This window comes from Rattus rattus, chromosome 3 (genome assembly GCF_011064425.1).
Source record: "Rattus rattus isolate New Zealand chromosome 3, Rrattus_CSIRO_v1, whole genome shotgun sequence".
Taxonomy (NCBI): Eukaryota; Metazoa; Chordata; class Mammalia; order Rodentia; family Muridae; genus Rattus; species Rattus rattus.
Window position 1 is genome coordinate 48,745,551 of NC_046156.1, and position 22,618 is coordinate 48,768,168.

The window sequence follows — 22,618 nt, forward strand, 5'->3', positions numbered from 1 at the left end:
CGTGGGACACATGGACGTGGTGACTGGAACAGCAGTGGTGGCTGCACGAGCCAAAGCATCCAACACTGCCCACGTGCCAGACATCTTCTACGTGCTTCACATCTACTGACTCTCTTACGGCTTGGCATTAGAAGTAAACATCAAGATGTAGTGTTGTATGGTGAAATAAACTAGGGAGCTCTAGTTCCTATATATCGAACTTGCATCAGTCTGTGGAAACCTGTTTGACAGGGGAAACCTTTCATAGTGAATTTTTTGCAGGACTGAAGGCTTATAGAATACTCCACTGGAGACGTTAATTTAATACATATATATGGGATTTGAGAATTTCTGTTCTGTTAATTGGCAAATTATTGAGTATTAGTCAGGATTCTCTGCTTCTCCGATTCTATTCTAAGGCCATGTTTCACACAAATGGCTCAAGTGACGCTTGGAAACGTGCTTTGGTTCACAGTGCTTCCTTTCAAGAGCAGGGTGCATTTCATGCTGGCAAAGCTGTAACAAGCTGAAAGTGCTTCATTGATTTGAAGCCCGGTTCTCCCAGAATGCCTATTTGCATCATTTGACCTGTCGGTACCAATAACATAAAGTCTCTCTATTAGCCATTGGAAAAACAAAAATTGGAAGTAGTCTGGAAATCTTTAGAAAATAGTTAAAAGTAACACTGTAAGATACCATGGGCCTAACAGTCTTCCCATAGCCTACATAATGATATTCTAGTTTGATCCCGTGGAATACGACTTTACGTTAAACCTGAGAGGTCTTTGTAGATGATATGGATCTCAAGTGAATACCAACCATCTAAGGTAGGCCTTAAAATCAACTGCAACAGCTTTTCTAGGTGAAAAGATGAGGACACACATAGGGGAGAGATAAAGATCCAGCAGGCTTGGAATGGAACATCTACAGACCAACTATTGCTCAGCCATTCAGAGTCTACAGACACATGGACACTATTTTGATTTTAGCCACCTGGCCTGTAGGACACAGCCATTTCTGTTTTGTCTTGTTTCTTTACATCATTATGTGGCAAATTTTATGGCAGTCCTGGGAAACTAATATGAAATTAAAACTACTATTAAGGTTATCAGAATAAAATTAGGTGTGGAACACAAAATGACCAGTGGAAAGATGACAAAAGACTGAGCATAAAAAAGCAATCATAAAATGAAAGTGGATAGATATGGTCATATTGAATTACAAGGGCAGAAAGCTAACCTCCCTTAAGTGTATATTTCAGTAGCTTAAGAAAATATTATCCCTGACTGTATTAAAATATAACTAATAAATACTATGGGATTGTCAAGTTATTTCAGGAATAAGACAATGATAATGGATATTGAGATTAATAAATATAAGTGGCACTAATGTGACATGAAGTGTTTTTCAATTTAACGTTTTCACCCAGCTACTTGTGTGCTAAAGCACACTACCTCACACGATGCCACCCTCATACTTGCTAATGACGTTTTTCAGAAAGTCTTGCCCCATACCTGCAGGCTGAGTAACACCTCTATGACACCTTAGCTTATATTCTCTGGCTTCAGAAGGCTTATGCAATTCTATGACCTTATTTTTCTTCTGTGTGTTCCCATTCCCCTGTTTGCCCTATCTACCATTGTAGCTACAGCATCTAGCACAGTCTTGGCACATGGTGAGTGTTGAATATTCCTTAAGTAAAGGAGAGAGTAAACAGATGTGAGGAGATCCCAGTGAAGCTTTCAATGGGAACCACTCAGGGCACAGGTGCTCTACATGTTCCAAATCAGTGGCCAGGCTCTTCCACAGCTGGAGCCAAAAAGAAAGAGGATGCTGCCACCTTCCTGTGATTCTCTTGGACAGGGCCAGGAGGTAGGGTTATCTGCACATCAACCATTTTTTTTTATTCTAAAATGAAGGCAAGAACAGCACAAACAATTCTCATATACTTCATTCACAGTACCCAAATATTAACATCTTACAATGTTTGCTTTGCCAGCCTATGCTAGTTTTTGAGCCATCTGAATACACACTGCAGACACAATCCATTTTTACTGTCAAATACTTCTGTGTGTTTTCCCTACAAAGATATTCACTATTCTAGCCATAGTACAATTATCAAAGGCAGAAAATTGTGCTGATACAACTCGGCTAGTTAATCTATAGAGTATATGCAAACTTCACTAATTGACCTACTCATATACTTTATTAGTAACATAAATAGTAGCACATATGAAATATTCATGTGTCGTTATATGTACACTGTCTACCTATTAAGAATTCTATCAATGCCATGCAATGTTTAAGGTTTGAATTGGGTTCACAAATAGGAAACCCTGTACTTTTGCTGCTGTAATGATTCATCAGAGTTAGGCTCTACCTCCTCTCATGTATATGAAAAAATAAAATTAGGATGTGATATTGCGAGAAACACAGTGCAACGTCCAATCTCAATCCTCAGCAAGGAAAGCTGAGGTTCAAACTGGCTAACTTGCCTAAGAGAACAGACCTGAAAATAGCCAAGTAGTCATTGCAGAGTACAAAAGACGAAAGCCACTGTAGTGTCCTTCAGGTACACAGATATACAGGTACATTTAAGCAACCAAGGGAAGCATGGTTAGGGCTATTTTGGATAGTTATGGGATTCTTCTATAGATCCATACAATATCTTCCACCAAACTATTATAATTTCAATGGGAGAAAACCAGTTCTTTACTCCTGAGTTCTCTCTCATCTCTTCTCTCCATTTCCTTCCCTTTTTACCTCCTCTTTTGGAAACATTCACATTATTAAAAGAATATAAAAAACAGTACTACCCTGATATCCTGGTAGACAGTCTAGAGACAGCAAAAGATGACTTTATAACCTATGAAACTCTCTGCCTAATACTATGGACCCGTGTTTGATTCCAATCAATACCTTTCTGCAAATTAACTTTTATTTGCACACAATAGTTCTGCCATACTCCTATCATATTTTTGCATCAAAAAATGAGCCACGTCTTTCGTTTACAATCACAGAAGTCACCACCTGTACAATTCCACCTACACTATTAGTAGTCACCCAGTTTCATCAGTAAAGCACATGTCTCACCTCTGAAGAGCACAAGAAGGTTCTGGGCTTTCCCTTACTTTCTCTGCATCCTACATCAGTTTTGGAAGTAATGAAAACTCAAGATCTCAGTCTGAATCTTTATCTTAAGGCAATGCTGCTTGGTGAAAACAATGTCCAGATATTCAGTAGCTATGAACCAGGGATGATGACTAAAGGCTCCCTCAAGTGTTTCTTGTTTCCCACCTCCTAGGAAGCACAGCATGTTTAAAACATTACATGTGGTATTTTCATTAAGGGTTAACCCTAGAACAAGTCTTAAAGTCAACAAGACAAATTTATGAGTCATCAAAGCACAATACAGACTCCTATGAGGACTGCAAATGTAAACTTACTCAGTCCTTTGAAATCTAGTGTGTGCTCTGTGAGTTAGCAGCACTCTTTGGGAGCCTAGTTGGAGGAATTAGGTCAGTAGAAGTGAACCTTCACTTTTATGGTCTGGTTCCATGTCATGTCAACTCTCTTATTCCTGTCAAGGTACCTATATTACTCTGGTCCCCCAGATCATCCACTACTATTCCTCAAACTGTAAGCCAAGATAAACTCTTCCTTTTTTAAATTGTTTCCTTCCATATATTCTGGTTATAGAAACAAAGAAAGCTAAGGTCACAGTGGAACAATGACCTTCCTAAACTCTGGACACCACCCTTCTGTTCCCCTCTCCCCTGTAGGCCTCTGAAGAACCAAGGAAACTAGTCAAATATGATTCCACCTGCAGATGAAATTCTGTTATGTCTCTCTACTCAAAAGACAAAGAAAAAGAAAAAGGTTTAAACTTATGTTTACCTAAAAGAAGTTGTCATGTTAAAAGAGGTCAGAAGTCACGACTTGAATAGAGTTTTAAGAAATGTGTAGTAAAACTACTTTTTAGGATGAACATCCATTTTGAATGAGTGAAAAGTACAGCCTGTATGATAATCCAAGATAATCAGAAAATCTTCAGCTTCAACATAGATAAAATTAAAAGGGATTAACATTTAAGACAAAGTGTGTTCTTGCTTGTCTTGCAACATGAGTTTGGACATATGTCAATGACCACAAGGAGAACAACCATGAAGATTTACAAAAGTTAACAGAAAAGCAACTCTCAACTAACGTGACGGATGACTTCCATATTGTTCTGAGGTACTTGGAACAGTACTGATGTCGAAAAGCTCAGCATCCCCCATCCCCCTTTATGTAAGATTTTAAGGAAAAGAAAATTAACTTCAAGTTATATTACACTGGTGCAAATCCTATTTGAGACCATTTCTTGAAATTCCAGTTGTCTAGTTATAGTTAATAAATTAATTCAGGATTCTAATAATGGTAATTTTTTTTTCATTTCTCCCTCAAAGTAGGTTTGCTTTTCTCTCATTATCATGTCCTCTGCACAAGTTGGGTGTCCATCCAGGAGGTCTGCGTAACATGAAATGGTGTGGCAGAGTTTTCGATTTGGATTCACGGAGGCTGAGATGCATTTGTATGTCTATGTCTTTGTGGGTAGCCATCCATTACGATTACTTATGATTATGTATAGTTTTAAAAATACTAACAAAGTATGTTGATCCTTTTAAGATGCTGGATTGAAATGGGAACATTAGGAGTTTTAGGATACTAGGTACACTGGAAGAGCTCTAGTAGACACTATTTCTGAAACAGCATCACGTTCACAATGACACGTTTAAGTTAAAGAGAGCTTGGCTAATAAAAAACCTAGTGAAAAGTACAAAACTTCACACATTACTACATCACTTACATTTTGATGGCTGTTTTAACACAGATACAGTTTTTAATTTATCACCAAAAATAAAATAAAATAAAATAAAACCCTATAACTAGATAGCCATGAACCTTTTGGCCCTTCTGACTCTGCTTAGCCCCAGAAAAAAAGTGTCTGCTCAATGCATTAGCATACTAATTGGCTATATTTCAAACTTCGGAATGAAGATGCCTAGTGTTATTTTGCTTCAAATCCCTGAAGTGACCAAATACATAATTTTTCAAAGGTATTCTCAATTGCAGTACTCACAGCTGTTGCCTGTTCTATTACCCCTCTGTCCAGATGAGTGTTCAGGCTCCTTGTATGGGAACTGTAGCGTTGTATCTAAGGTCCTGAACCCTTCTTTGAGAGAATGGTGCTTGTAGTACTCCACAAGTTCCTTTAAGAGAGCAGATGAAAGAGAGGTCTTGTTATTTTTGTTCTCAAACAAACCCTTTAATACCAAATTATATATGATACAAGGATAATCATCTTAAGCCTAACGTTCCAAATGTCTGAAAGCTCTGCCTCCTGTCTGGATGTACCTGACCCCTTCCCCCAAGATGCTATCCTATTGACTGGATTCGTTTGTTCATGTTGGTTATTTTCTATTGTTCTTCAGGCATGCAGAACATCCTGTTTGCCTTCAGTCAGATGCGGTGCTGAAAAGAAGCCATGCTAAACTTCGATCTCAGAGTAGCAATTATTGTTGTTATTAGTGAGAAACGTGTCTCTCTGAAGAAGAAAAAAAATGAAAGGAACAGCTGTTGTTTGACTATATAGCAATTTCTACTTTCCCCCATTTTGCTTTCAACTAGTGAGAAAAACAAACTTAATACTAAATGTACTTTTCCACAAAAGAAAAGAAGGTTCATGAAGCACTCAACAGTGTTCACTATCTTGCCTGTTTCACACTGGTGAATGGGCCACGTGGATCTCCGCTCTCAGTGTCACCCAGTATTCACAAAGGGCAGCCAGGTGGTTCTTTCTAGCTGCTGTTTAGAAATACTTTGAACATCTCAAAGCATCATATAAACGTCTGCCATATTTTAAACTAAATCTTCAGGGAAAATCTTTTTCCGATTACCTTACTTTCGTATTCTACACATATCTGAATCCCTCTACTACGAACTGAAACGGGCTAATTCATAATGGAAATGGTCTCAGGAGCCAAATGGGGCAGATATGAAGTGTCTGATGAGTAGATGAAATGAAAATAAAAACGAATTACTTTAAACAAAGTAGCCAATGCTTCTGTCATAGCATCCTCTAAAAATGTGTGCAAGAGCAACTCATTTCTTGAGACAATAGCATTGGTCATTGATCCAGCACATACAGTCAGTGGTTAAGTTCAAATTTCCTAAGAAATCAATCAGGTCCGAACTCACTCACAACATGAAAAAAAAAAAAACAGATTATCAATGATTTATTCCTTTCGGTCTAACTGAGATGTGCAGCGTACTTCTTTGAGCGGTAAGTGCCAGGGGTTAGGAAAATGCCGAAGACAAGGTGCCCACTCTGCAGGATTCTTATCGAAGATGGGAGAGTGAGGGTTCTAAGACCTCAGGTGCATAAAGAACTTTCTTTAGTGCGTTCAACTGGGAAGCTAGGGGAGATAGAGCGATGGAGGTGGCTTGATTAAACCAAAGACCAGGCAACAATCTCAATAGATAACAATGGGGAAGAGATCACTTCAGCTCGGGGTACCCAGGGCTGAGAGCCACAGGCAGCAAAGTAAAGATCCCAGGCCTGGGCTGGGCAGACGGCTCAGCAGATAGGAGCCCTTGTTACAGAGCATGAGAGTGAAGACCTGAGTTCACACTGCAGCCACCCATGTAAGAATCAGGTCTTAGCCACGTGTGTGTCTACAACCCTGAACTATTGAGAAGAGGAGACAGAAGGGACACTGGGACTTGCTGGCTGTCAGCCTAGCTCCAGAGTCTATGGGTGGAGAGAGAGGAAGACAATATTCTCTGATGTCATGCTCTGGTCTCTGCATATTTGCATGTGTGCAAAGGGCACATGCATTTTAATATGCACGCACACACACACATTCTGTCACACATTAATAAACAGAAAGCAGTATTATTTAGCTGAATCACTGGATAAAGCAAATGAAGATTCTTTTTGTCAATTCCCACATTTGGAAAACGAAGGCCATAAAACATTCCACACAGTTCACAGTTCTCTGAGCCCAGAGAAGGGGAATGCTTGACCAAAGGTGTGTGAAATCTGACTAATATCCAAAGGGGGGGAAGGAAACAAAGGAAACAAAACACGAAAGAGAGCTCTGTATATAGGAAATCGCTACTTACGTGAGAATATGGCATTCATAATATGTCTATTTTTAATATGATTTGCCAAGAGGAGCTAAGAAGTTTAACTGTTCTTAGTGGAAATATATAATCGTTTTATTTTTTGATGACAGAATAAAAAGCTTAAGGAAAACTCTGTGTTTGCCTAGGGCATCACTGATACCAACGATAACCAAAGTCTCGGCACTTCAATAAAGATGTGCTATTTCCTTTGACAACATAAATATAAATCTGAAACAAATTGTGCAGCTCAATAGCTTTGAATTTCAGTTTCACTTTAGGAGAGAGAATATGAATTTTATAAATTGCAAATCCTTAGTAAGATTAATGTGAAGTTGGATATAAACTATTGAATTATTGAACAGAAAAAAAAGTTTTGTTGGTCATTTAATATTTTTACAGAAGGAAAAAAAAAAAGACTTTTCTAAGAACCAGGGTCAGGCAATTTAGTAAATCGCAGATGGTCTTTAATACCTGGCTAAGCATGGAAAGTATTTTAGCTACATTTTTACAGTCTTAGGCTGCAAATCTTCCTAACAGGCTTCTGAGTAGAATTAAGGAGCACCAGTGTGGATTGCTTCCAATTCATGGCTTTATGCTCTCTGTATTTTAGTCTAATCCACCCCCGCTTTAGCAGTCATTGACCTTCAGGTACAACAAGCGAATAAGATGACTCGAAACAAAAGAAATCTCTAAGCTTCTCTTATCTCAGCCGACACAGTGGTGTCAACAATCCAACCCCGAGAAATAATGAGTGTGGGCCAGTCATTCCAATTACCAAGGAAACGGGCGCTGGAGATGGCTTACAAACATTTGGACCTAGCTTGTCTGGCATACATGAAAATCAGAACAAAATTAATGCCTTGTAATCTGGAATCAGAAAGTCATTTAGGGTTGGAACTTAATGACTAAGAAAAACAAAGACTTTGATTAACCAAGCTATTGAAACCCAAGGGAAGGAGTTCTGGTCCCAGGCATCAAATTCAGCCTTTTCTGTGAGACACCAGCTAATTTAAAAATAAGCTTTTAGAGTCTTTTCTTGTTTTGTATCCTTTCTGATAGAAATTTTATCCCAAGTTATAAGGTGATTCGTATGCAGAAGAACATAATGTGATGTGGAGAGCGCGATTAGTGAGATGCTGAACCGCTAAGAAATGGCGTAAGTCTGCACACTAGCACTTACTGTGATGGGAACTGGGCTACATAGCACAAGATAAGCTGTGTCTGCTAGAGGCCAGAGACCTTTATTGGTTTTAAAGACACTGCCTACATCTTGGAACCACCTCTCCTCTTCCAAAGAAGTATGTTACCATAATACAAACCACTTCTGGGCAAGAATCCACATGGCATTTTCTATCTTAGGTCTACAGGACACCACGATCTTGAATTCTCTTGAAGTACATGTGTACTTCCTAACTTGTAAGCTATTTTAGATCAATTGAGTCATTTTTATTTTGAAGTCTCTTAAAACTATAGTGATCGAGTCTTTTAAGATTCAAAGTAATTAAAAATTCATACTCTTGGGGTTGGGGATTTAGCTCAGTGGTAGAGCGCTTGCCTAGGAAGCGCAAGGCCCTGGGTTCGGTCCCCAGCTCCGAAAAAAAGAACCCCCCCCCCAAAAAAAATTCATACTCTTCTTTGTGAATTTTATCTTAAACGTTGTGCCTCGTTCTATTAAACCATTTTACTAGAATCCAAGTCTGCCTTTTGGAAAAAATAATAGATTTTTTATTCTAAATAAACATTTAATTAAAAAAATTTGGTATAGCACTGCTTATCTGCTATCTGAATTTATTAAATACATATCTCCAAGAATTAAAACATAAAGATTCACAATAAGTTTATTCAACACATGAACAAAAAGCAGGACAAACTCCAGCTAGCTCTGCAGCTTCTTTAGCAACTGGTAGTTATTTGCTAAAGCTGGCAAAAGGCCTTTGCCTATGACTAAAGCCTTTCTGTTCCTTGTCCTCATTTCCTTATTTATACAAATATCCTCAAGCTGGTTCCTTTTCTCTTTAGTTTCCACGGTTTTGCTCTTAGTTCTCCATCTCCTCTTTGGGACTATTATGGTCTGAGCTTCCCTGTAAAAGATCTCCAGGTGTGGAAGAAAAAAATAAAGAAAAAGAATAACATGTATGGTATGTGTCCCCAGCAGTGGCATTCATGAGTGACACACAGCATTTGTGTCACTTGTCTGAACTCTGAGACATGTGTCTTTACTTCCCTTTCCAGGAGACCGATGGATAAACTTGAACGGTCTCTGCTACATATTATTTAAATTGGGTGTATGTCAGCCTCAGTATAGCCATGGCCATAAAAGGACTATAGCCCATGAGGTGCCACTGGCTTTTCTCATCCCCATCCTTCCCTGCCATAGGACTTCCATGGGTTGGACCAAGGTGATACAAAGCTGATCTGATTGGCCCCTTCCCGTAGCCAGTCCTTTCATCCCTCTTGTGTGTCTTCTCCTACAGGAGTTTCTTTCCAGACTTTTCAATGTCTGCAGGGCTGGCAGTCGTCTTTGGCCCTGCAGCGTTTTTTAAGTGTCATATCAACTATGACACTGTGAGGAAGCCTCATTACCATCCCCCCAAAAATTCTGCAGGTAAGAGCTCCAGCTGGTGTGGCTTACAGAGATGGAGTGCCCCATGCGTGCTTTCGTCATGTCCAGGCTGTGCCTGTCACTCACTCGTTATCTGTGCACCCACTTGTCACATCCTTCCCAGGTTTTTATTATATGAAGAACCTCTTCTGGTCTAACTCATTCTCTCTTCTCTTTCACGGCCCGGGAGATACAACAGAATGTAAGTTACCTCTAGCAGGGAGGATTCCTGGAGCCTGGTTGCCAGTTTGACAAGAGTTTCCATTTTCCATGACTGCCCACGCTGCCTGTCCTTTCCTTTTGAATTTCAAATGTCCTATTTATGTCTATAGATTTCTTCCTATTTCCTTTTCTCTCTACTCAAGATGCTTCAATTTCTTTAGCACACTGGTCCCTACCTTAAAATGGGTTTTAGGTAGGGCATTCAAACTGGCTGAGTTTGTAAGCCTTTTCACACTCAATTTTTAACTCATTTGTACTCCTAAGTGATTTCTGTTATTTTCAGGAAAGGTGTAGCATGTATCATTTGATTCGTAGCTTCATCGCTGGGTCTTGGCTCTCAAAGCTAATCAAAGTTCTTAATTGCTACACATGTATCCTGTGTAGCAAATTCCTCATTTCTTCAAGAAACTGCCTGGGTGAAAAAGAAGATTTGAAGCCACTCCTAGGAAAATAAGATGTACTGATAACAGTGTGTGTAATGAAATGTAGTATGTGGCCTGTAAGACTTATACACAATATACCTTCTGAGAAAGTTACTGAGACATTTACAAATTGTCAGAATTGATCACCACATTCTCACCTCGAGATAGGTTTTTCATTTCAACACAATATTTCTATGTAATATCAATGAATGTCTGTGGCAAAATATAAACTTACTGATGCCCAGCTGTCTAATGTAATGGATGAGAACCATGATTACACAATTCAAAATAGCAGAAAATACAAAGAAAATTAAAAATTTACTTTCTTATGTCTCTTGTATGAAATAGACCTAAATTTAACAGATATTTTTATTAATTAAAACTTTCCTTGTCATAATTGATCATGATAAAAGGTAGCTGGAGGGAAAGACAGAGGACACAAGAAGAGGAATGACATAATGATGTAACAAAGCTTTGCCATTTGCCACTGAGACAAGAGACTCAAACACCCAGACAAACAACTGACAGTTATACCTGAGTTGGCAGTTGCTCTGAGAGTCATGAGTAGTGTGGACTCTAAAATTTTACCTGAAACATACAAGTCTCATGTACAATGAGTGACATCATCTGAGCAATGTAAAACGTCACTGGAATTCTTCAACCTAGAAAGTTAGGCTTTTGCTAGAGCTCACACTATAATTCTCTTTAAATAATTTCCAATGGGTAACATCGCTAAGAAACTGTAGAGTTAAACTAACTTAACAGCAGAAAATGGGAATTATAGATCGAAAAGAAATAATCAATGCTCACCATTAAGCTTTTAAATTTTCTATTTTCTGCAATGTGAAAAAAGCCATCTCTTGTTAAAATCTTGATGTGTTTTGCTTCATTATTGTACCTGTGGGCAATGAATAACTTATGAATATAAATGTGTTTTTAATCAGTAGAAATCAATAATTACCAGAGGGCATGCCCCAATAACGTTATAGGAATTAATTCCAAAGACAAAATATATACTTGTGCCAATACAATGGTGACAGCTAATTAACAAAATGTATTTACTAGATGGGTTGAAGATACAACCAATACTTGAAGTGAGAGAAAACTTTGATCTGACTAATCATTATGCTTAATTTACTTAGTTTAGTTTGAGAGTTAAAAAAAAGAGAGAAAAATCTAGTAATTTGTATTCTTCGAATTTAATAGATATACACACATATCAACAAAATATAATGTTATGAAAGAAATCTATTATGCCAATTAGCAGCCCATAACACCCATTACTGTTTTCCTCACAGATATTCTCCAGTATTAATGAACTGTCTGGATAAATGCGTTATTTCTGCTGCAATTAGAACCTTGGATTTCAACTTCAGTGTTATATGTGTCACATGACCTACACAATTACGAACACAGGAAATCTATTTCTACAAAAGCACTGTCCTACTTACTTAATGCTAATTGCATATTCTCCAGACTCTTTGGTCCTGAGCCTTACAAGGTAAGTACTATTCACCCTGTTAATAAGTTCAGTTTCTGCCTGCAGTCTTTCCATTGGGCCAGCATACCTGTGAAAAGACAGAAAAATTAGAGGAATGTATCTGAAAAGAGAGGTTAAATATAAGTATTTATCGTGGCTTTATGTGTATGCTAATTACATTGCTTTACATAATAATTTGGGAAAATCTCTTTAATATGTCTAAACAGAAATATGGTACAATGTTAACATCTGCAAAATGGACAATGTCTAAAGAGCCAGCGAGCACCGGTAAACATGAGATAAGTGGAAGAGACGAAGACAAAGAGAGTCAGAAGGTTAGGAACGGACAGGAAGAAGAGTTATGGGAGGCATAGTCCTGTATAAGACACAGACAGACACACAGACACACACACACACACACACACACAGAGCCTTCAAGACGTCACCTTTCCTATGTATACTATCAAATCTCTTTGAAATCGTCTTTATGAAATGACTGAAATAATTTCAATTACTGTAAACTAATTATTATTTAGATGTGAGATTAGTTATCTCAGTTCATGATTTCGATAGGCAAATTTCTAAAGAAACAAACAACGATAAAGGAATCATTTTCCAAGCAGAAATGTTCAAAACCAGAGTTCAAGTTTCCCTAGACCATATGGGCCTTAAGCACAACCAGACTCCATCAAAACAATAATGATCATAGTAAAATATCCAAACTCTGAATTAAATTATTCTTGCATGACTGCTCACATCAAATATAAGTACTCCACATGGCAAGGATCAAAGAACAATAGAAATTAAACAATAGAACAATAGAAATTAAAAGGAAACTACATTTGGACTGACTTTCCTTAAGCAAAGCATCTGACTCACATATCAAATCCTAAACTCAGTATAAATGTATGCTTTAATCTATAATATTTATTTAAAATGTACACATTAGACATTTAACAAAAGTTCATGGACTTGGATATAGGCAGTCTTGGACCAGGCATAAAGGGAAGTTAGTGGCATTTTGTACCAGTGACACAGTTTTAGGGCAGTCATGATGACCTATGACCTATGAGATCTAGCACAGTCTGCTACGTGCTTACCTCATCTGCTTTATCTTTCCTAATGCCTGCATCTCTACTCGCATCCTTCTGGATGTAGGGCTTGTCAGTCCCCTGACCGTAAGATCCCTCATACACTGTGCTCTTGTGAATACACACTTCTGTCAACACAGCTGATTTGCTGTCCAGGTTTAGAAACTCTTCCTGTGTATCCGTCTTGAAGGCTCTCCTGTATGTGCATGCAGCCCTCACTCCATCTTTCTGACTACATATAGAGGGGTGTGTGTGTGTGTGTGTGTGTGTGTGTGTGTTGAACTAATTAAAGTATTTGTTTAAAAGCAATGAAAAGCAGCAGTCTATCATTTGAGCATTCTGCTCCAAGTCCTGGGTTGAATATTTTGAATTTTTCTTTATTTCTACATAGATATTTTAAATAACTGTGTTTATGCTACGATTCATTGACTTCTAACTCTAGGCATGAACAAAAAAAGTCAATTTTCTCCTGACATAAACCTACTTTGTCAGAGACCATTGTCTTTCCGTAACATCTGTAAACACAAGGCATCGTCCGGCACATTTTGAGCAGTGCAGGAGTTTTAAAATATTTGATTTGTAAAAAGGTGAGCATGAGAGTTTGTGTGGGTTGTTTTCTGTCTTTCAGGGTTCTCTCTACCAATGCATTTTCAATGGTATATACTCTACTTGTAAAGTTCTCACCCTTACCAATGGCTTCTGAGTTCTACACTCTCCCAAACTACCCGATTCTTTCTGCCCTCTAAGCCTGCTGTTCAACTCCTGGATTCTACAATTCTTTTTCTTTACTTAGGGTTAATAATTAATCCTTAGTTTTTCTACAATGGAGTATGATATGTAACATTTTAAAGAACAACACTTATGTAAATATTTCATTTTACCCAACACTTAATTTGTTGTTTTGGTTGGGTAGAGAACTCCAAGTGAGAAATGATTTTTGCCTCTTAAATATTAAATGGCATTACATTGTTATCTGCTAGCTTTCAATTGATTTCATTCTAATTTCTGACTCATTTGATGCTACTAGATATTTTCTCCCTTGGAAGATTTCAGATTATTTTATCTATTAGAAAATTTTAATGAAAATGTACATTTTTTTGTGCTTTCAGCAGCCTCTCTGAAAAGGTAGACATGGCTTCGAACTCTGGGAAATATTGTATTATTTCTTTAATAATTGATGCCCTTGGGCGTGTGTGTGTGTGTGTGTGTGTGTGTGTGTGTGTGTGTGTGTGTGTGTGTGTGTGTCTTTCTGGTTTCTTATAAGTTGAAAACTAGCCAACATTCATGTCAATTATCTAATTTAAAAAACATTTCTCCTATTATTTTTTCTTTGATGTTTTTGACATTTTTTTCAACCTTATATATTCCCAAGCTTCTCTACCACTTAATCTATACAAGCCTTGCAATTCTTAGATCATTCCCTTACAAAAGGTTTGTTCTATACTTGAAGTTTTCCCTCAGATGCTTGCTTTCTCTTTATTGTTTGTTCATGCATAAGGAAGCAGAATCTAGGAATGAGGGTCCTGTGTGTGCAGGTCCAAAAGTACCACTGGGCAAAAGTCTGCTCATTTGGCAAAAATCTGATAATTGGGCTGGGAACCATCCAAATGTTAGTGGTTTGGATTTTTTACTTAATTCATTCAGTTTTTTTTAAATAAAACAGTTCTCTAAACTAATTTTTGCATTTAAGAAAAGGGGTAGTGTGAGAAAAACTAATCCCATGTCGGATCTAAGCTATATGAAGGCAATAGGGTTTACACCTTGGATTTAAAGATTTCTTTAGTCTGAGTGGTTTTCAGAATGGAATCTCCACAGCCTCTGCTGGCCTAACCTTTCCAAGATGAAACCCTGTATGTTTCTGTTTCCCAATGTAGTACACATAACAACACTGTCTCTTGGCAGAGTGTAAACAGCCAGGTTATTTGACTACATGGAAAAGGCGACAGGGACCTTGGCATCTACCACATTCAGTCTTGCAAAGGGCTCCCAATCCTCAGTCAGATCTCATCCCAACATTTCATACATCTCACACATAAAGCATGGGCAACTGGAAGCAGCCCTGTTGATTTACTTTTTTATTCCATGGTCTCTAGAAGTAATATTCATGTGGTGGGATCAACCTACTTTAAAGATGGAAATGGTTAACAAAATAAATGGGTGATGATGGGTCTCATATTTCTAAAATTCCGAGTTTTCATGAGTGGTTGATAATTTTGTTCCCATGTTCAAGATATTTCACATGAAACTATCCACTTAATTTGAATGAACTGTCTAGGGTGTTCAAGGAAAGAAAATTCAATCTAAGGTTTTTACAGTGTGATGTCTTTGTTAATTTCTGTATTTAAGGTGTTTCAAGTGTTTTGGCATCTTGATTTGTTTTAATCATTAAGAATAATGTTATCCTGTTTATACTTCCCACAGAACTTTACTTACTGAGAAGAATGACTTAGAAAAAGCAGAAGTACAAACCTGCCCACCCTCTTACATCTGGACAGTTTGCAGGTACCTGACCATGTTATTTAATAAAACCCATGTGGTTGGTGACATTATTATTTATCTCTAAACTTATAAACTTTTTAGTCATAAAATCTAGTGGCATGAAAAATAAACTTTCACTTCTGTTATTAACTTGGTTTTAAGTTCCACAGTAACAAAAATCCCAAAATTGTCCTCAGAGATATTAAAATGTAGCAAAGCCTCCCAATTTGATTACAGTTCCTTTGTCAGGTTCAGTGCTGAAGCCAGGAAGAGTGTGACAGAGAGTGTAGGCAATGACAAGGAAGGCGGAACTGACAGGTGCAAAGCAGCAAGAGGTCTGAGGACAACTCCACACAGTAGAAAGTGTCCTGGCCTTTTCTTCAAACTGGCAATAGACCAAAGTAATCATGAATATATGTGTATATATGTGTGTATGTGTATATATATGTATATACATATATGTGTGTGTTTGTATGTGTGTGTAATATTATAGTATGTACATATGTATATATATACTTAATATACATATAAATATCTCAAATATATATGTAGATAGATAGATAGATAGATAGATAGATAGATAGATAGATAGATGAGTGCTACCCTCATTTGCAAACTGAATTGTCCTATATGCCCTCAAGACATTACATTCATGTATGCATTCAAATGACGTATGTGGGAACATAGACAAATATCAGGGATAAGAGGTTTATTCATCTTCAGAGAAGTCAAATACAAATCCGGGGAAACACGTGTAACCCAGTACACAGCTGAGCTTTTGTATTTTGAGGGGCAAGAGAGCAATGTAACACGGGCACCACGTGGAGTCTTCGGCCTACAGCCTGCTGGTCACACTGACTTCACCCTTTCTCCACAGGTACTGATAATGACAACATCTTCCATGCAGGAAGTTTTGGGCAATTTTTATTACATGTGAAAACACATTTATTCAGGACAAATGGAAATTGGAAATGGCTTATAACCTCATGTTTAATGTGAAATAAAATATGTAAAGTGGTAAGTGTATATAAAATACTCAGCATATGCTGCTTATTATGATCTAATGAAATCCTAACTATTCTGCTTTTTATGTATAGTTTAAAGTTGAAAATAATAATAATAATAATAATAATAATAATAATAATAAGCATCACTGACCATTGCCATCTTTGATTCTGCTCCCTCCTCAACCAGCCTCTCATGGTAAATATACTTCATCTCCACCTGCTGTACTTCTAATTGAAACATTGCCTCGGAAGGTGAGAGAGCCCATAAGGCTCATGACATAAACTAAAGGTCACACTTCTGAGAGAAGAGAACCTTCGAAGTTTCTCAAGGGCCCCTTTCTAGAAGTCTAAGAAGGCGTAAGCAGCTGCTGGGAGAGGGAGGCTTAATAGCTGAACTACAAGGAGGAGAGTCTCAGACCATTAAGCTGGGCCCAGCACTGCCACATTTATGAGGTAACCTGGGTTGAGGTGGGATTTTCACTGATATGGATGTTTTTATGCCATCCCTGTTCCTTGTAACCCCTGCTTGAAATGCCAGAAAAACTGAGCTGGACAGTGGCCAATCACTGTTTTAACCTGTTATGGCCTCCCTCTCTGTGATGAGTGGACGTGTGTGTTCATCTTCCTTGGTAAAATATGTCACACAACAAGACCCAAGTCAGACATGGTTATACCTTATTCCATCATCCTACACTGGAAACTACAATTTTAGATACCGTCCTTTCAAGGTAATTCTTGGTTTTAGATACTATAATTATCTTTTTCTTCTCTGCTTCTTGAGGTTTTTACCTTTCCAAAATGGGAGCTACATCATGATATTCCCCATTTCCTTCCGTGTCTGCTATAGACATTTATGGTCCAGTGCACTCACACGCACACACCGACAAACACCATTAACCAATCATGATACAGAATGGCTCACAGTCTACAAATTCATTATGGTGCTGTGTTACATGCGAATCTACCTTTAGCCAGGACAAATGGAAATGGAACATGGTTTACAACCACCCATTTAAGGTGTCCTCGAGCTAGGAGTACGGTATTTCAACTTAGCAACATAAACATTTTTAATACTTACCAGGGTTGGCAAGAATAATCTACTGGTTTAGGTACCTAGGACATAAAAAGGCAAAAATAGATTAAGTTTACTTAAGGGTAGCTTTTAGAAATCAATCATTAATTCAGTTGAGCTGAGTCAGCCCAATAAAACCCATGAGGAGCACAGGCCCAGGACTACCCATTGGCGAGTCTGCACAGAATGAATCATGTCAGCTAAGTAGAAAATAATTCATTTTGCTTTATTTCATTCTTCCATGCATTTTTTTTCTGCTATACCTTCAAGGGAGGAAGAGATAGCAGAAAAATATGAACTAGAAACTTTCAACATTTACTACAAGACAGTCCAATCCTGCCTAGAAAGCTAAAATGAAAATGTTATTAGGAAAACCAAATAGCACTTCCCTTCTCCAAGACAAACAAACAAACAATCAAACAAAAGAAGACGTGCGAAATAAACCGTACACACCGGGTGTAGATACTCTTTTGTAACACAAAGTCTAAACTCTTTTAAGATCTTCCCACAGGAAAACATTTTATCTGTTTAAAAAAATCATGAAAAATATCCATACTTTCCAATTTTTATAGAGAGACTGGCACTAGTGAAAATATTACATCTTATGTGCAAATGAAGGAAGCATCTTCAAGCTGGTGGCAGCAACGAGAGAATGAAGAAAGCCAAAGGATGCACAGCAGCAGCCAAAACCCACACAATAAAACATAGCCCAGAAGACGTGGCCATTTCCAAGCTGTTGAGGAAAAGGTAGAGTATCGATTGTCTGCTTTGAGTTTGAAAACCCTTCATGAATCAGCCACCTTTTGACAGGTTCCATGATGTCCCTGTCTCTTTTACATTAGATGAGAGGAACAAGGAAGGAAGAGAGGAGTGAGAAGGGCCTCTGCACATTTCACCTTTGTCTGGAAAAGGATATATATCCAAGAACTGAGAGTGACATGTAATGTCACAACAGGAGAGCCACTGGGGCTATCCCATCCCCGAGTTCCCCAGAGGAGCCTTTGCTTCCTCGGTGGGCACATTCGTTATGTGAGACCCTTGACTGCTGTTTCATTTCACTTTCTGTTGCTGTACAAAAACACCGACAAACAGACAAACAGAAAACTAAGAGGAGGAAAGCATAATTATCTTGTACTTCCAGATCTTAATCCATTACTTAGGAAAGTTGAGGCAGGAGGTCAAGGTAGAGCTTGAGGCAGAAACCAAAGCTTGCTGGCCCATGCTTAGCTAGCTCTTTGACATAGCCCAGATCCATCTACACAGGGATGGTGCTGCCCACAGTCAATAATACAACCACTTTCTCACCTCAGATCTCTATAAACACAGAAATGCCATCATTCCCACAAAGCATGTGTCTGGTCTCAAAGCAGGAAGTTAACTGATTAAATTCTAACTTTAGATGGTTCTCTGGGATAAGCAGCTGATGGTTTCCCAGTTAACTTCTTTTAAACCAAGCTGAGGAGATTCCGAGCTTCACTACTCAAACAGGGCTTTCAAGTTTATACACAAAACTTGAGGTTTCTCCCTTCTAGGACTCCATCTTTTCTAACATTTTTCTCTCATGACGGCTTTGGTGCTTCAAACTCCATACTCTGGTTCTTCAAGGCAGAGAAGTTTATAGTTTCTGTCTTAAGATTAGCCATGTTGAATGAATGCTATAGCCCCATGACCGTATTCAAACCAGGCAACTCGAGAGCACTCCCAGTTCCACACGTCAACCTTTTCGCTAGCTAGGAGCCTCCGACAGCTTTTCATTACTGTTTAGTATTTAATGATTTTCGTTATATTGGTTACCTGGGAGCCTCTAAAATGATAGGTAGTCCCAGGCTATCAGCAGAAGTGTGTTCCTTCCAGTAACTGCTGGTTTTAGCACTGAATCCAATTATCAATGCTTTTTTTAGGCATTTACCTTTTCTCTCAAGTTGGAATTAATGTCATCTTTAATATCTTGAAGTTTCATTAAAATATATCTAATTGCTAATTAATTTTAAATTACTCATCTTGATTTTGAAAATTAGTTTTACTGTAAAAATCTGGAAAGTTCTTGTCGATGATTTATTTGAAATTGCTTTTCTACAGTTATCTTTACTCTCTTCAGTTTGCTACATTTGAATCTTATCATTTCGTTCTGCTACAGTTTTCCATTTCCATCTCTCTGGAATCATTTTAGAAACTTCTTCAGATTTCTCTTCCAATTTTCTACTCAACCATGTTGGATAGGCCATCTAATACACTCATTAAGATTTTTGCTTCAATTACTACATTCAAGTCTTTTATAGACAAGCCCAGATGATCATATAGTGTGATAATCTCCTCTCCTCTCCAGTTTAGTTTTCAGCTTTATTAAATATAATATTTGATTTAAATATCAAGTCATGTATCCACTACATGAATAAAACTCTATATTAAGGCAGTCCATTTCCTCATCAGTTGGACGATTCCAAACAGTGGATTTATATCCCCTGGAGGTTTTATCTGTAACAGCCCTTTGAGGAAAGAGAGTTCATGGGATTTCCAGCCCTACATGGATGACTTTTACACTTAAGTTTAGAAATCATTAAAGGGAGATCACCATCTTTTTCACTAATCTATACCAGAGTTAAGACTGACAGAAGTATTTCTTCAGTGGGATAGAGTTCTATTGGAACATGCCCTAACAACTGCCGGATTCACATTTATGGAAGTTTAAATCATGTTGTAGTCCAGGCTTGTCTCTAATCGCTCTGGTGCCTCATCTATGTACAGCATTTTGTGCCCCGACCTGGAGGTTCCCACTGGCGTGCCTCAGAACACACACAAAACAATAAATGTTCAGCTCTGAATAGAATTCACAGCACTACATAGGGACCCCTGATTCCCAGCTTATACCACCATCAAGCGGATGCAATCTTCAAGCTCATGAAACCCTTTCCCCGCTTCAATCTGTTTACTTTGTTTCATTCAGGTTGTCCTATAGCTAGAAGATGCATCTATAATTTCATTCCATAAGCGTCTCGCTTTAGAAGCTACTTATTAACTTTAAGCTATAAGAGCATTCACATTTAGTGGGTTGTTTTACTCCTGATTATGCATTACTGTACAACTCTTTACAGTCTTAAAATATCCATACATGGTTCTCTTCTTTTTTGGGAGGGTTTACGATAAGATTCTATAAGCCGATTTCATTTGCTAATTATCTGTATGCATCAAAGGATCCACATTTGCTTTTCTATCCTTTTGTTCATGCATTCAACAGATTTAAATACATTTTATGCCAGACTATTTTTAAACAAAACTTCTAAAACCCATGCAAGATGTTGTAAACAGAAAATAGGGCTTCGTATATTAAATGCTTATTAGGGTTCCCAAGTGTCTGAAAGTTAAAATCTCTTGCCACTTGATGTTATGTAAACATTGCTGCTTATATTTGTACCTGTGAGATTTAACCTATCTATCTGTAGCAAAGAGAACAGCAAATATTTAAAAAAAAAAATCTCTGCTTTTCAAAAATAATTAAGCTTGGATAAATGGTGTAAGCTTACATTCCCAAATTAAAGGTGACAAGATATTATACTTGTAATATCAAAAAGACTGTGCAGTTGAGAAATATAGGAGCCATGGGAATGTAACAAGAAAGAATATTTAAGAATTTTGAGGGCATTTTCCATCAAGTAATCATATTAGTAAAGAAATTTCATCACATTGTATTCATTAACTTTAAGATTGTGAGACAAATTATGATATTAACATAATGCCACTCCACATAGAAATAAATCAACACCACAAAGCATCAGAGAATACATTTTCTGGATATTTACCCATATTATTTGAGTAATAGTCATTGTGGTAGTTTGAATAACAATGGCCCCCACAGGCCCATAGGGAGTGACTGTGAGGAGGTGTGGCCTCGTTGGAGGAAGTGTGTCTCAGTCTGTTCCCGTTGCCTGCTGATCCAGATGTGGAACTCTTAGCTCCTTCTCCAGCACCACGTCTGCCTGCATGCTGCCATGCTTCCTGCCTTGATAATGGACTACACCTCTGGAACGGTAAGCCAGCTCCAATTAAATGCTTTCTTTTATAAGAGTTGCCATGGTCATGGTGTCTCTTCACAGTAATAAAACTCTAAGATAGTCATTCATTCCCCTTTTATCCATTTTCAGAAAATTTCATTATGATAGTAAATAAACAGAAAAGACATTCTAAAGCATGGAAAATGTATTCAGACACCTGGTTGAAGAATGTGTGAGCTTTTTGTTCTCTACTATGCTTTCAAAGAACCCCAGTTGAAGCATAATGACTCCCTGTAACCTGAGTGACCAGGAGTAGGTTGGATCATTTACCCTCAGTGAGGAAAGAAAAACTTGCACAGTAATCTACACTGTGGCTTTGGGTTACTTTTCCTAAAGACTTTTAAACAATTTTGTAAACGCTAAGTTATATTCCATCCTGCATATCCTTTCTTGATACTTGAAGTATGTTTCAACACAAATTAAAGTATATTCCATGAGGTTATACGCATGCAAGTCCTATGAAAATATTAACAAAACCAATGAGTATATAGGCAGTCAATATCCCCTTGCACAATTGATTATAGTAACAAAGGTAAAATAAAATGAGACGGAAATGAAATATGAGAACTTACACATGGAGATGGCTTGACAGCATCGCTTGGGAAAAATCCAACCTCTCCTGAAGCTAAGTTTCGTCCCTATGCAAGAAAAAAAAAGAAAACACTGTTGAGCATGAAATAATAAAGCCATGCTGTTGTTTACACTGTGTTGTTCAACTGAGGATCCTCAGGGTTGTTTGCCTATTGCATTTAGAACTCAGCATCAGTTCGTGGGCCCAGAGGAAGTAAAGGCAGAGACATGTTTTCTCCACTGTTGAACTTTTCCACATGGTTCCCACTTATGGTTATAAAATAACAGTTCTTGGACCTTCCTACGGCATTTTATGTAATGAGTGTGTGTTATATAGTATGTGTATATATGGAGTGTGTAATGTCACAAAACAGAAATGGTGGAAGTAAGTCCATTGAATTGGATAGCTTATGAGCATGAATTGACAGACACATTTAAAAAAATCTTTTTCCAGTTTAGTACCAAGTCGACTACAG

General features: G+C 37.8%; 1 protein-coding gene across 1 annotated transcript in view; it reads right to left on the reverse strand.

Moving 5' to 3' along the window:
* The window catches only part of Vav3 (vav guanine nucleotide exchange factor 3), a 331,496-nt gene that overhangs the window by 15,511 nt on the left and 293,367 nt on the right, over positions 1-22,618 (reverse strand). Inside the window, exons 21-25 of the mRNA XM_032897450.1 lie at positions 22,145-22,210; positions 17,530-17,564; positions 11,847-11,963; positions 11,206-11,293; positions 5,102-5,231 (exon numbers count right to left, since the gene is read on the reverse strand). Coding sequence (XP_032753341.1) covers positions 5,102-5,231; positions 11,206-11,293; positions 11,847-11,963; positions 17,530-17,564; positions 22,145-22,210 — 436 coding nt within the window. The remainder of the gene's footprint in view (positions 1-5,101; positions 5,232-11,205; positions 11,294-11,846; positions 11,964-17,529; positions 17,565-22,144; positions 22,211-22,618) is intronic.